General features: G+C 38.0%; 1 protein-coding gene across 1 annotated transcript in view; it reads right to left on the bottom strand.

The window, feature by feature from the left end:
* nedd4a (NEDD4 E3 ubiquitin protein ligase a) overlaps positions 1 to 11,069 on the bottom strand; it is a 30,896-nt gene extending 19,827 nt beyond the window's left edge. The window contains exons 1-6 of the mRNA XM_084362184.1: positions 10,837 to 11,069; positions 10,601 to 10,660; positions 8,489 to 8,562; positions 6,499 to 6,577; positions 6,362 to 6,400; positions 6,077 to 6,130 (exon numbers count right to left, since the gene is read on the bottom strand). Coding sequence (XP_084218310.1) covers positions 6,077 to 6,130; positions 6,362 to 6,400; positions 6,499 to 6,577; positions 8,489 to 8,562; positions 10,601 to 10,645 — 291 coding nt within the window. The 5' untranslated portion in view covers positions 10,646 to 10,660; positions 10,837 to 11,069. The remainder of the gene's footprint in view (positions 1 to 6,076; positions 6,131 to 6,361; positions 6,401 to 6,498; positions 6,578 to 8,488; positions 8,563 to 10,600; positions 10,661 to 10,836) is intronic.
* Positions 11,070 to 13,490: the final 2,421 nt, after the last annotated feature.

Here is a 13,490-nt window from a genome sequence, read left to right as displayed (position 1 = left end):
CTTTTGGAAAAACAACAACATGGAAGCCCTCTATGCTGCATCTTAGACTGAAGCTCTGGTAAACTGTTACATCTGCCTCAGGCACCTCACGCAAGACTTCCTGCTACAGCTATGCTTCTAATGTTTCTGCTGCTCTGTGCCCCCACAAATATTTTTACCCACTGCTATTGAATTACAGGAAATCAAAGGGAATGACTTTCAACATAATTCTGTATAAACCTGAGGACTGGGTTGCAAAACTGCATAGCACACAAAAACCACCATAGCTTGTGAAAATAGGCAGGAAAGTGAAAATCATTCAAACTTAAATCATACAAAAGTATAACTAAAGTCAAGAAATATTTCACTGTGTTTCTTTTGCTTGTGAAGAAACAGAAAACTTGTTTAACAAAAATGCAGAGATGAAGCGATATGTGACATGTTATCTGCCTACCTACGGAAAACACAAGGAGATAAGAACAGGAACGAACTGGGATTGCTTTGACAGTGACATGACACCTGTTAAATGACACCTCATGTAACAGTCAGTGCTCGTCTGATTTCCTCTCCATGGCTGTTGACAGTCCTGTTTATTAATGGCAGCCTATTGTGAGCCAGGCTGGACTATTTCAGGGCATTACCCTGCATCCAAATCACTTTCAGTATAGGGTGTAATAGTAAGAGTCGCGGCCAGGATAAAGATATGATTCACCAGTGGACACTTCATGGCTGTAGTGACCTATTTTTTAAACCAACATGACTACCGGGACACCTCGTGATAGGCTATTAATCACTCACCAGGCCAAAAGAAGGTTGAACTGACGGTGGTACGTAGGCCATAAGATAAGATTGGTGACGCACACACCACATGCCACGTCATACATATGGTGTAATAGGCTAATAATAAAGCAAAGCTGGCAATAATATACACATGAGTGTGGCACCAAAATGAGCATTGTGACCAAAGGAAAGACTGAAGGACAAGCTATATTTAATAAACTCTTAAGAGAACGTGTTTGAGTGTCATTACAAACTGTGTCTGTAAGGTGTGGTTAGAGTAGTCCACATGAGAGATGGGAAGGCTCTGACATTCAGCAGGAGCTAACGAGTTGATAAACTGTATGTGCAATCATTACTTTGAGAGCAGCTTTAATGAGTTAGACCAACGAGTTGCTAAACTATCACTTTGTGACAGTCTACAACCCTCCTCACCACAACTCAGTGGCAAATCAAATGTGCTACAGTATGTGATGCGATTTGTGATAACTGTGCCAAATTTCAGCAGATGAGAGCCCATCTAAGAGAGTAACTTGGAGTATCCACCCTATTTCCTAGCACCCATGAGACTTCTGGCGCATCTTGTAGCGTAACCAGAAATGGCGTATTCCAGGGAAACAGGGTGCTAATCCTCATTCTTAGAGCAACTGGTACGGCATATTCATTCATTAAAGATCTAGGTTACCGACTTTATCGAATGAATATTACTAACATTATCATTGTTGCTTGGCCCACTTAGTTTTCTAAAGCCTTGAAAGTGCCGCCGGTGCATCAGTGATTATACTTTGTTACTTATGCTAGTTCTGCAGAGCACCGGAAGTATCACAAAGAAGCGTTAACCTCCCCAGTGTCTTCCCCAGGAAACTCATGGATAGAGACAAAGAGAAAGACTGAGAGGACGTTGGCCTTGCAGCTTGTTCAGGTCACAGTGAGACAGGGCAACAGTGAGCCGAAAGTGGTCTCAAGTGTGGTTACACTTTTCAAAACTTGGCGAAGACAATGATGTAATATTTGTAATGTGCAAAGCTGGTGAGGACAACATGTGTAACCTGCGGAAACATACGATCAAACACAAAGTATTACTAAAAGCTGCACAGTGTACCTTGTTTGATAGTCTGTAAGCCAGGTCGCCTGCAGTAACCGCAGTTAATGTTAGCATGCCTGCAGCCAAGGTGGAGAAAGTTAAACCCTCTTTCTAAAACAAATTTATCAGCTAGTTGGATAAGTTATTGGTGGAGATAACTGGGCCTTTTTCCACTTTGTCACTGGCTACTATCGTTGGACCTATTTTTTTGCTTCTGAAAGTCGATTATTCACATTACAGAGAAAGTTAAGTACAGTAAAAAGATTTACTATTAAGTGTACTACATTTACTATCTGCCAAGTACTGTCAATGACCCAAATCTCAATTTACTTCTCACTATTGAGCAAAGTGTCGAGTGTCCATTATCTACTCTAGGGAGTAGAAAATGAGAGAACAAGGAAGTGATTTCAGACACAGCTCCAGTCTCTGTGTCCCAGCAATTATTGACAATCATCTTTTATCTTCTTCCCCAAATGCCCTTTCTGAGGCTGTTTATACTGCAGCCCTGTTGTGACTGTTGACTTGTGTGATTTGGTAGAATTCTCTCTCTGGTTTTTGGACTAATCACTGAATTTTTTGTCCAATAGTGTGTTCATAGCTTCACAGTTTCTCACAGAACAAAGCTTAGTTAGCTAAGTTAAGGCTAAGTTTATTTAGCTGGCCGTGTCGCAGCGCATCTTAACACATAGTGAGGGCAGAAGAATTCATCTTAGTAGCATTACACTGAACAAAGCCTGAAGACATGTAGATGCTTTAAAGCAGGACTTGTCAACCTGATCAAAAATGTTGTGGACTTCACAGGATATTCTGGTTAGTCTGTGACAACAGCTCTTGACCATTTTATCAGTGTTTTCCATGTGAATTCATGGTGGCTATTCATTCAAGGGATAGTAACCATGGTAACTTCCACATACGGTGATGTCATGTGCATACCATCTATTCAGGCTTGCTACAAAGACATCTCCATGCCAGCACGTGATATCTGAAAGGAAACTACTGAAAGTATCTCACTACATTTTTAATGTGTTACTACGACTATGTCGGCCGGTGTCTGGGAGTTTGTGAGTGTCTTCGGCTGCTGCTAAAAGAACTTGGAACCAGGAGAGACAACACTGTTGTTAGATTATGGGGTCCTTCCTGGTTTCGCCTGGAGCACTTCTTCTCTCTCCTCCTTCAATAAACATCTTAACTTGCTCAACAAGCTGCAAAAATGCTGAACAGCACAAAGTGCATTCTTTAGCATTTACAAAATGACTGATCAGAAGCTGCAATGTTCATCACACTCCAAAACACCCGTTTTTAAATTTATGGACGGCTGCCATTAGTTCTCAAAGATCATTGTTATGAAACAATCAGGAAACTCATAATGGCACTAGGTGAAAGGCCAAACTGCAGATCACAAAAACTATTTATCGTTGTAGAGCAATAACTATACAATGAATGGCAAATTTCATATCTTTAAAAGGGACAAGCAAACGGACCCAGCTTCATTCTCAGACTGTTGCTAACAAGACAAAAATGAACAAGTTTCGGCCCATTCCTCCGTGTGTCAGAGCAGCATTGACACACACGTGCTCAGAAGCACGTTCACAGTGCTGACACACCCTCCAAATTTCTCCAAAATCTACCTGGAACATGACAAGGCACAGTCTGTCAGTCACACCCAGGTTTTCTCATGTGACTGTCAACCTGTGACATAACACCTTCTAGAAACATTCAGCATTGCAAACAGAGTGAAGAAGAAAGTCCCCTGAAGTTGGTTTCTTAAGACTGAATTATTTGTGCACAAACTGAAGGTATAATTTCACATGGCACAAAAGTTGGTTGTGCCTGAAATATGAAGTGATTTTCATCGCTTGAGTATCATTTGTAATCTGTGGACCTCCGTATCTTCCTTCTAAATCATTCAGAAAGTGGTGTCCCCAAAGTATTTATATGCGAGTATGTGTGTGTGTGTGTGTGTGTGTGTGTACTCTATTTGTATTTACTTTCCAATGTGACCTGCCAAGGGACTGCAGATAAACAAAACCAAACAAATCTTGTGCAACACATCAAACTGCAACAAATGATCAATGTTGTACAAGCTTCTCCATAAAGAAGAATACAGAATTACAAAGCGTTGCAATGGTAAGAAATGCAACAGCTGAAAGGGAGTGGGGCAAAACTATCACAATATTTTATTTTCATAGCATAGCATTGTAAGTTCTGCGCGGAAAAGTGACAAGTTGTTCATAGTGGACAAGAGGTTGCAAGTAGCTGCCGCAAGCTGACTTGATTCTTCTGAGAATCTAACATGCGGCTCCTTGTTATATTCACCGAGCAAACTCGACCAGTTTGGACTGGTTGATGAATCAGTTTTTCACCATGGTGAAGGCAGGACAGGTACTGATATGTCTAAATGTTATTATAGCTGAAAATCAGTTGGAACAGCAGGATATATTTAAATAACACTACTATCACATCAACTAGAAACACCCGCATTACCTATTTATATTTATGTTATTCTTTAGTTATTAACTACATGTCCTTATAAACATTCAGTATGCTTGTAAGAGGTTAGGTGATAGTCAGTAGGGTCAAACACTTCGTGACTGTTCATGTTGGCTAAATGCTTGACTGTGTTTATATCACATACAGATGGCACAGTTCGCAGCATGTCTGAGACAACAGTGGCTCTGTCACTGTGGTGTGGCTGCTCAGGTGTCCCAATACCTGCTGTGCATCAGACCAGCATGAAACTGGGTCAAGAGCTCAACTGATATCAACCTGACTTTAACAAAAGCTTCAACACTGCTGTGCACAAACTGTGTAATCAACCAGAGAGTGTTAGACACTGGCCTCTATATTCACTGCAGCCTCCAATCTCATAACTCAATCTTACATAACAGCCTAAAGCTCAGATCTCACCAAGCTGCTTCTACACACAAGAACCCTGTGCATTTGCATCTGAACAGAAACTATTTCACTACATATCATGACGCATAATATCTCTGTCATCTACATGATCTACCCTTGGTGTGATATCTGACTCTTCAGTCTCTATGCACACTTGTACAGTAAGCTACAGGCCTTAGGATGCCCTTATGGCAGCCACATTTGCCCATATTTAAAGCTCGGACTAATAAGGTATCTCAGTTTTCAAACAATATCACACATGTCATGGCAAAATACGGGTGACAAAACAAAGTTAACTTTGCACTGACTGGAGGATACCTTTATCTACAGAGATATGACACAATCCCTTGTTTGGCATTCATGGTGTTTTTGTGGTCTACACACATTAGGTTTGAAAGACACACATGATGTTTATATAATGTAATATTTATTTAAAAAGCTTCTCTGCACATCTGTCTGTTTTAAATATTCATCCTTTGTGATACTGTTTCCAGGCTTAACATCTTTGAGCTGTGTCCAATATGCTGAGTGTGCTAAAACTATCAACACCACACTGCTATCAACTATCAATTAAGACATGTCCCTCTATAACAGAGCAGCTCTTAAAATTGATTTCCAGTACTTTATTTTCAGTGATTTGTTTAGACCAGTGTACACAGCCAGAAGCCCTATTTGTGTAGTGCCTGTCCAGGGTTCTAAAGCACAATATAGTTAACAAAACACCAAACCTTTAATTATAACAAACTGACATTTGTCATGTACAGGTGGAGCAGGTTATCCACCTTCTTAGAACATCTCTAGACTTAATGGATGGCAGTTTTCCCTGTGCACTCTGTGCTAAATGTATAGAAAATTAGATTTTGTGGAAGATTTAGACATATATTTTGTTTTTCACATCAGGAAACAGACAGTTACTATCTATAGGTGAACTAGCTGCAATAATTTGTCGTTTAATCAATTTGTTGATTGACAGCAAATACATTGGCATTTTTCAAGCAGACTGTCTTGTCTTATGTAGTAAATTTCAGACAAAACAACAGCTTTAAAAATCATCTTCTTGTGCTGACAAGCTTTTTTTGTATTTTCTGACATTTGATTGACCAAATGATTCATAGAGAAAATAATGAATGTTTAATTGATGAGGAAAGTTTTTGTTAGTTAGTTGCAGCCCTACAGTGAATGAAGCCTTCCACCTACTCTCAGTGAACATCAAGACACACTTAAATAGATATTGTAGGAAAAAAAATAAAGAACTAGAGCAATTTAAAAGAAAACTGTGTCCAGTTTGTCAGAATAATAAAAATTATACACAGACAGTTCGCACATTAATAAATCACTTACCAGACGGTTCTCGTCAAACACCTCCAACAGTACTCGATGCTTACTGGGATCAACCTGAAACAACATATAGATTGTATAGTCAAAACACAAACGTACTGGGTTCAACAATAATGCCTGGTCAACAAAGCCAACAACACGACTTTTTAAATGTATTTTATGGTTAAAGATGATGATATATCAGTAAATTAATCCAGTGGCTTGTCATGAAAGGCCACAAATCATTTGCTGGCACACCCATGTATGTGTAACACAACACAAGATAGAAGAGATAAATTTACTACTTACTCGGAAAAAGAACTCTTCATTCCATTTTGGGTCCAGTGTCTTCAAGTAGCAAGAGATGGGAAGGAAATATAAAATCAAAATATTAGTCAAACAAATAGAATAAGTGACACTGCAAATGTAGATGTTCAGTTACTCACCTTTTTTATTGTTTTAGTCTGAAGACTTGTGAGTTCTCCATTGACAGGGTCATAGAGGGACAGTCTTGTATATGGATCACTGAATGAAAAAGAGAGACACATATAGATTAATTCATGGTGCAGATCTATAAGATTTTAACATGTGTGATCTACTTTCTGCTCTTTGTGTGCATTAGTCGCTTATGTGGTTTCTAAAGGAAGTGAAACACTTTCCACCACTGCCTGATCAGATCAGGAACTGCATCCTGCCCTGAGAAACATTAACATAATGGTTCCAGCTAGTCTATGCTCAACGGAAAATTGAGTGTAATTGTTAATTTATAATAGTTTGAGGCACTGTGACATGCATTAAAACCACATCCATCATTGAGTAATGTATTAAATAACTGGTGTTACATTGGAGTGATACTAATACAGCAGTTTTGGTTATAACATGAACAATTAATCACACAGCAGAAAAAAGCAAAGAAAACCCCCAAAATACAAAAAAAATCAACATGTTGTTGATAGATTGTATTTAATGGTGAGGAGGAAATGTTTTTTAAATGTTTTTCATCGAGAATTTGAAATAGAGCTAATAGTAGGTCAAAGGAAGACGTTAAAAGGTCATAAACAGCTCAGTTAGAGGACTATATTTGCTTGTGTCTTTCGAGTTCTTAGTCATAAAATTCCCAACAACCTGACACTATGATGTAGACTAACCTAATCAGTACTCATTACTAATTCATGCTCTTGAGATAAGGGCCAGTGTTGCATAATTTGGGGCTATGTGCACATAAAACACCAGCAAATTTCTTAATTCTTAAGAATTTTGAACTTTCGTTTCCTTTTTTAGGATATGGTGGACTCAATCAGAAATAATGACACACAAACTGATTCATGGTTCATTGACAGATCACTGACAGGCTCTGACGTACGTGTGTTCTTTGTTCAACAAATGTCGCCATCACCTTCCTGTCCCGCTAGACAATGGTTTAGAGGATGCAATTTCTGCAAGCAAGTTCTGACTGTCACGCTGTACTGAAAATAGTTAAGACATTTGACAGGAAAAGGCCATCTCATATGTACAGGAAGATGACTTTGATTCCACAGAAAACAGAAAAACATAATGAGACATGACCAACAAAGTTTCTTAGATATTGACAGATAAATTAACAGTCAACAATTTTGATAATCCATAATTTGTTTAAGTAAATCATAAAAAAACTTTCTTGTCAAATGTGAGGATTTGTTTTCTCTTTATATCATATCTCTGATATATCATTGTATATTAAACATAGGTGAGTTCTGGACTGTTGCTTGAACAAAACAAGCCATTTTAAGGCATCATCTTGCGGTCTGGGTTTTGTGAAAAGCATTTTCACAAGTAACTGTTTTACTGATTAATAGAAAAAATATCAATAGATTAATGTAGAGCTACTAATATACTCAAATATTCCTCAACTATTTTGATAACCAATTTGGTTAAACAAATGCTAAGTACTTTAATGGTTCTAGCTTCTAAACAGTTAATTAATAATTTTGCTGCTTCGTATGTCTTCTTTGATAGCAAACTGAATATCTTTGTTTTTAAGGGACTGCTGCTCAGAAAAACAAAATATGTGATGATCAGTTGTTTAATTGAGAAAATAACTGGCAGTTTGATTGATTATTAATCTAATAGCAGCCCTATTACATTACCCATTACAGCCCCATCAGTGCATCAGATCGGTATCGGCCTTAATGTTGTCTGATATGCACTAATAGCAAGACTTTGTTTTAGATTTTAGAATGCAGAAAAAGATGCTTGGTGTGATTTATAATTCTCAAATTCCCAGTAAGTTTACTGTTATAGTGCAATGATGTCACTTCAAACTATAAAGTTTATTATTAAACCGTAAAATCTTCTGTTGAATATTCTATTCAATGCAAAAAAATCTACGGATATCAGCCAATATATATTTACTCTCAAACATCAGTATCAGCATTGCCCAAACTATCTACAACTTACCTGGCTCCAAGTATATCCTTTTTGGCCAGCCCAATTCCAGCAATGACTTTCAGTTTTAGGATTCTGGTTTCCTCCTGAAATAACAAAAAAACCTGCAAATTAGTGTATGAATACGATAATAATGTCATAAAGACAGAGATATATCCTGACGGAAAATTACAGTCACACATGAATCATAAACCAAACAACACAAGGTGAGTCAAAGAGGAAGATAAGAAACAAACAATAAAAACATAAATTAATTAAATGTTAACTAGAAACATATAGCGAAGAACTCTAACTCTAAATATACACAACACTGCCTGGTATTATCCTGTACATGGCCAGCGTAAGTCCAGTAGAGAATGAATATTGTCTTGTGTTGGTATCGCTTCATTAGATATGTACACACTCATGCTATACACAGATAAGTATACTATAGAAATCAATAGCAAGGTACTGAATAGGGATGGGACGATAAAAGAATTTATCTTTGATGATGACAAAAAACACTCACAACAAGTTATTCAGGCTTAATTTTCATTATTGGGATAATTGTGAATCCAGATAACTGACTATCGCTGTCTAGCTCACCGACTTACAGTCCTATGTTGTTTTCCTGATTTACGTTGAATTGTCTAAGCCTGTCAACATAGCTGAAGGCCTAGCTTGCAAATTATAATCGCCACAAAAGAAAGTTAGATCGGATGTGTGTAAATAGTCTGGATTCCAAAGTAAAAAACAACAGGGAGATGAAGTTACCACCATTTATTTATCCTTTATTTGTGCAGGAAGACCTTATGATTTATGATTACTTGAAACTGAAATTGGCATTATGTGCGATTAGGAGACCCCACAGTTTCTGAGTGCAACACCACTGTCGTAAATACAAATCCCAGGTCTGTAACAGTTTGTCGGACGTAATGTAGGTGCCAACTGCAAACAAAACTCATCATGTCATAACAATGTTATGTGTATCTTGAAGTAAACATGTATGTAACGCTGTGATCCTACCCTCTCACTGGAGTTACATTGTGACACAGTGCAGAAACAAGTGATAGGGGGGCGGAGTGGCTGAGATGAAGACACCATTGAACCTACCTAGCCATTACAAGACACCGTACTATCAACATGATTTTGAAGCTGTTGGTTTAAGCAAAAAAAGTTACATAATATTGCTTTGAGATTTTTTCGATCGAATGTTTTTCACTTTTCAAAAAGACGTGTGTCCTATCTGTGATACAGTCAAAATGTCTGTTTCCTAACCAAATGTAAGGTTGAAGTGATTCAGGTATGTTTTTTTAAGTTTTAAGAATATTTAGATGAGTATCAGGATAATATCGTGAATAGCAATAATGTTGAACAGGGTAAATGTGACAAGAATGTCTCATATTGTCCCATGCCTAGTAGAGAATCGTAATCTTTGTAAACAAAACAATCCCCCCTTCAATCTTATCTCATAAATTTACAGAAATCTTACTTTACATATTAATCCCTTTCACAGGCATGGTGTACAAACCCCCCCTCTGTGCAGTCGGTGTCGCCCAGTATTGTCAGGATGATGTAACATCCTGACAATACTTGGCACTTCCCACCATAATAACCCCAGCCTCATTTGAGCCTTTACTGTAAAGTTGATGATGAACCGTCATGTGATTTCGCAACCAAATCACAGCTCACACAGGCTTGGCATTATGTATAACCCTACCACAGGGCCCTTACATTGTTATCTGGACCAGAGAGCTCTGACAACGTGATTTTCTAGCAAGATAATTCAGAGTTTGGTCGACTTTTGTTTTGGTGTGTGTGTCTCTCTCTCTGTGTGTGTGTGTGCTGAGGACGGGCCAACAGAGAGGCGTTGACAGCTCAGGAGCCTGTTGTGTTTCCTGGCTAAGAAAAAAAGTGAGCAGCCACGGCTCTAAGTTATGCATAACATAAATGTAAGCTGAGAAGTAGCGGAGCAGATCAATACCATCGATTTTCTATCAATAATTAACACGTTTCAGCTAACAAAGAACTCCTGGTGTCGCGCGAGCTGACCAGTTAACGTTCGTTAGCTCGTTAGCGTCAACTAGTTAGCCATCGTGCTAACGACGTGGTCACATGAGCGCTCTCATTAACGAGATAGTTTACCTCATCTGTCTGAAGTCCTCGGATCTGTGGAGAAAGTGCAGCCATAATATCCTCGCCCTTCTTCCTCCCAGGGAGCGACGACAAGAAGAAGAAGAAGAAGAAGAAGAAGAAGAAGAAGAAGAAGAAGACAGTGGTCCGGCCAACAGTAGTTAGACTCTTGTTGTGTTCACTTAGTACTCTGCCTCTGTTATGTCCTCTGTGTGTTTACGCGGGTAGTTAGATACCGTGAAACTGACCTAGTGGTTAGCTGTGACACCGTCGTCACTCACAGTATCCATCCTCCTCCTCCTCCTTTCTCCTTCCTCCTCCTCCTTCCTCCTCCTCCCCCTCCTCCTCTTGTCCCACCTCGCTGTATGTCGCTGCTACAACCTGAGATAACCCAGAGGGAAACAACAGAGAGGGCAAGTGAATGCATCATCGTGCTGTATTTGAGTACACTTTTGAGGTATTTGTACTTTACCCGAGTATTTCTATTTTCTGCTACTTTACACTCCCGGCCCACTACATTTAGGAGGCAAATATGGTAGTTTTTACTCACTATATCACATTTGTTTGATAAGTTTGCTTACGAGTCGCCTATATGCAACAAACCAAGCCATTACAAGCTGTAACGTGCACATTTCCATAACCCTGTGAAAAACAGGCTCAGTAGGTATCACAGATAGAAAACCTTGAATCAACACAGTACAAATATCTGATGAAATAAAATCACTGAATTTAACATTATAGTCAGTAAAAAGTACGAAAAAATAGCTATAAATAGCTTATAAATAATGGAGTATGGTAACATCTTTGGATTTTATGTTTATATATACGCAATGAATATCAATATTTTCACATAGTTACATTTCCCATAACTTACAAAGTATTTGGAGTACAGCGATATGATTTTACAAGGTCCCATGAATTTAGTAGAAGTTTCAACATGAATTTTTTTCAAGAAAATCCATGACATGAACTGGGACGCCCTAGTTGAGCTGGCATGGAATGACCCATCAGCACGCATACATAAATATTTGTATAATTCACTTTTTTCCACCTTATTTTACCAGGAAAGCCCATTGAGATCAAGATCACTTTCACAAGAGAGACCTGGCCAAGGTAGCAGTCATAACATAATAAAATGCAACATATAAAACCTGATATACAAACATCCACAATAAAACAGGAGAACAGATATGCAAACACAATTTTACTTTCACTTTTGATACTTAAGTGTTCATTTATTGACAAAATATTACTTTTGATGCCACAGTACATTTAATATCAGTAACTCAAGTATTATTTGCATGAGTGGCTTTCACTCAAAGTAATATTTTAACACAACATCTTAACTTTTACTCAGGTATGACCTTTGCATACTCTTTACAACACTGGTATTTGACACCAATGGGTGAAGGAAGTCATTTTTGTATAGTATAATTGTGTGTTTTTATTATATCTGATGCAATAGTAAAAGCTGCAGCTTGTTAGCTGTTCAAGGTGGAACAAATTTTTATTATGTTACAAAGCCGACTAGGGTTACAACAGTATGAGATTTTCACAGTATGATAACCATCTCCAATAATATCACGGTTTCACACTATATGGTATTACACAAATATTATAAAATAATTATATACATTAGTTACATATATATATAATTATATAATTAGTTACACTGACCCTTAATGAACAAAAAGTAGTAAGGGTTTTCTTCACTGAACAAATGCTTTCTTATAATTTCACAGAACATTTTGTCCTGACAGACACAAAACTTGATATAAACTTGAAATATATATATTTTTAATAACACTAATATGTGAGAATTAAATATTGTAGATAAGCAACTATACATGGTATAATAATAGTCAATGTTCATGCCACGTTTATTTTGAAAAGGGTATACTGCTGCAACCCCTTACTCTACTGTTGGGTAGTTTAAGGGCAGCAGCTGACTCAATAATAAAAAATGTGTAGCTCTAGTCTCTGAAATGTGATTTATCATTGAAACTGAATTTAATGTGATGAAACTGAAAGCAGTTGCTGCCTGGAAATTGGGAAGCTGGAAGCTCAGAAAACCTGCATTAGTAATTAATGGTGTGCAACCACACTTGTGGCTCAAAGACTGTCTGCAGAAACATAAACAGTAGATGGTTAGAAAAGGGCAGAGACGCTTGGGCTGTCATCAATCAAACAGTAAGCTGAGCTCAGACAGAGCACGGTGCTGGTGTTTAGTGCTGCTGCACAAACAACAAGAGAGGTCAAGTTACTCATAGCAAGACGGCTGGAGCCCAGATCCAGCACAGGTTTAATATTATTACACCTCAACACATAGGGGTAAATGAATAATAAATGTACATTTACGTTATTTCTGAGGGACTTTACCTGAGTATTTCCATGTTTATACTTCACTACATTTCAAAGGTGTGGGAGCTACAAATGTTGACCTCTATCTTACCAATTTTCTTTTTCCCATTTTACTTACCTCTGTCCTTGCTATTGATATTTATTAAGTCATCTTCAAAGATCCTTCACAACCACACAGGTGTTTTCAATTATTCTAGCGAATTAAACTCCTGCACAGATGGCAGCTAGTTTGAGACATGTTGGGAGTTTTAACAGCAGACGTTTGGACAAATCATAGCAGGAAAAATAGAGCAAAAATAAATAACTGTGTTCCATTTAAGTGTTACACCTCCAAGGTCCTCGTACCCAGCATGCCGGCTGATGGTCATACGACTTAAATAAATGTGTACGATGTCTGACTCTAGCATTAATCAGGTTTGTTAAAACACCTCTGTGGACAATTGAATGGCGAATCTTGAAAAAAAAATCTTCTCAGATCGCAATTTTTTCCCCCCACTATATATCAGTATGCCTAACTATTTCACAGCAGACATTTTGACTT

The sequence above is a fragment of the Pagrus pagrus genome, assembly GCF_965226575.1.
Source record: "Pagrus pagrus genome assembly, chromosome: 1".
NCBI classification, from domain to species: domain Eukaryota; kingdom Metazoa; phylum Chordata; class Actinopteri; order Spariformes; family Sparidae; genus Pagrus; species Pagrus pagrus.
This window is presented reverse-complemented; position numbering and strand designations above follow the sequence as displayed.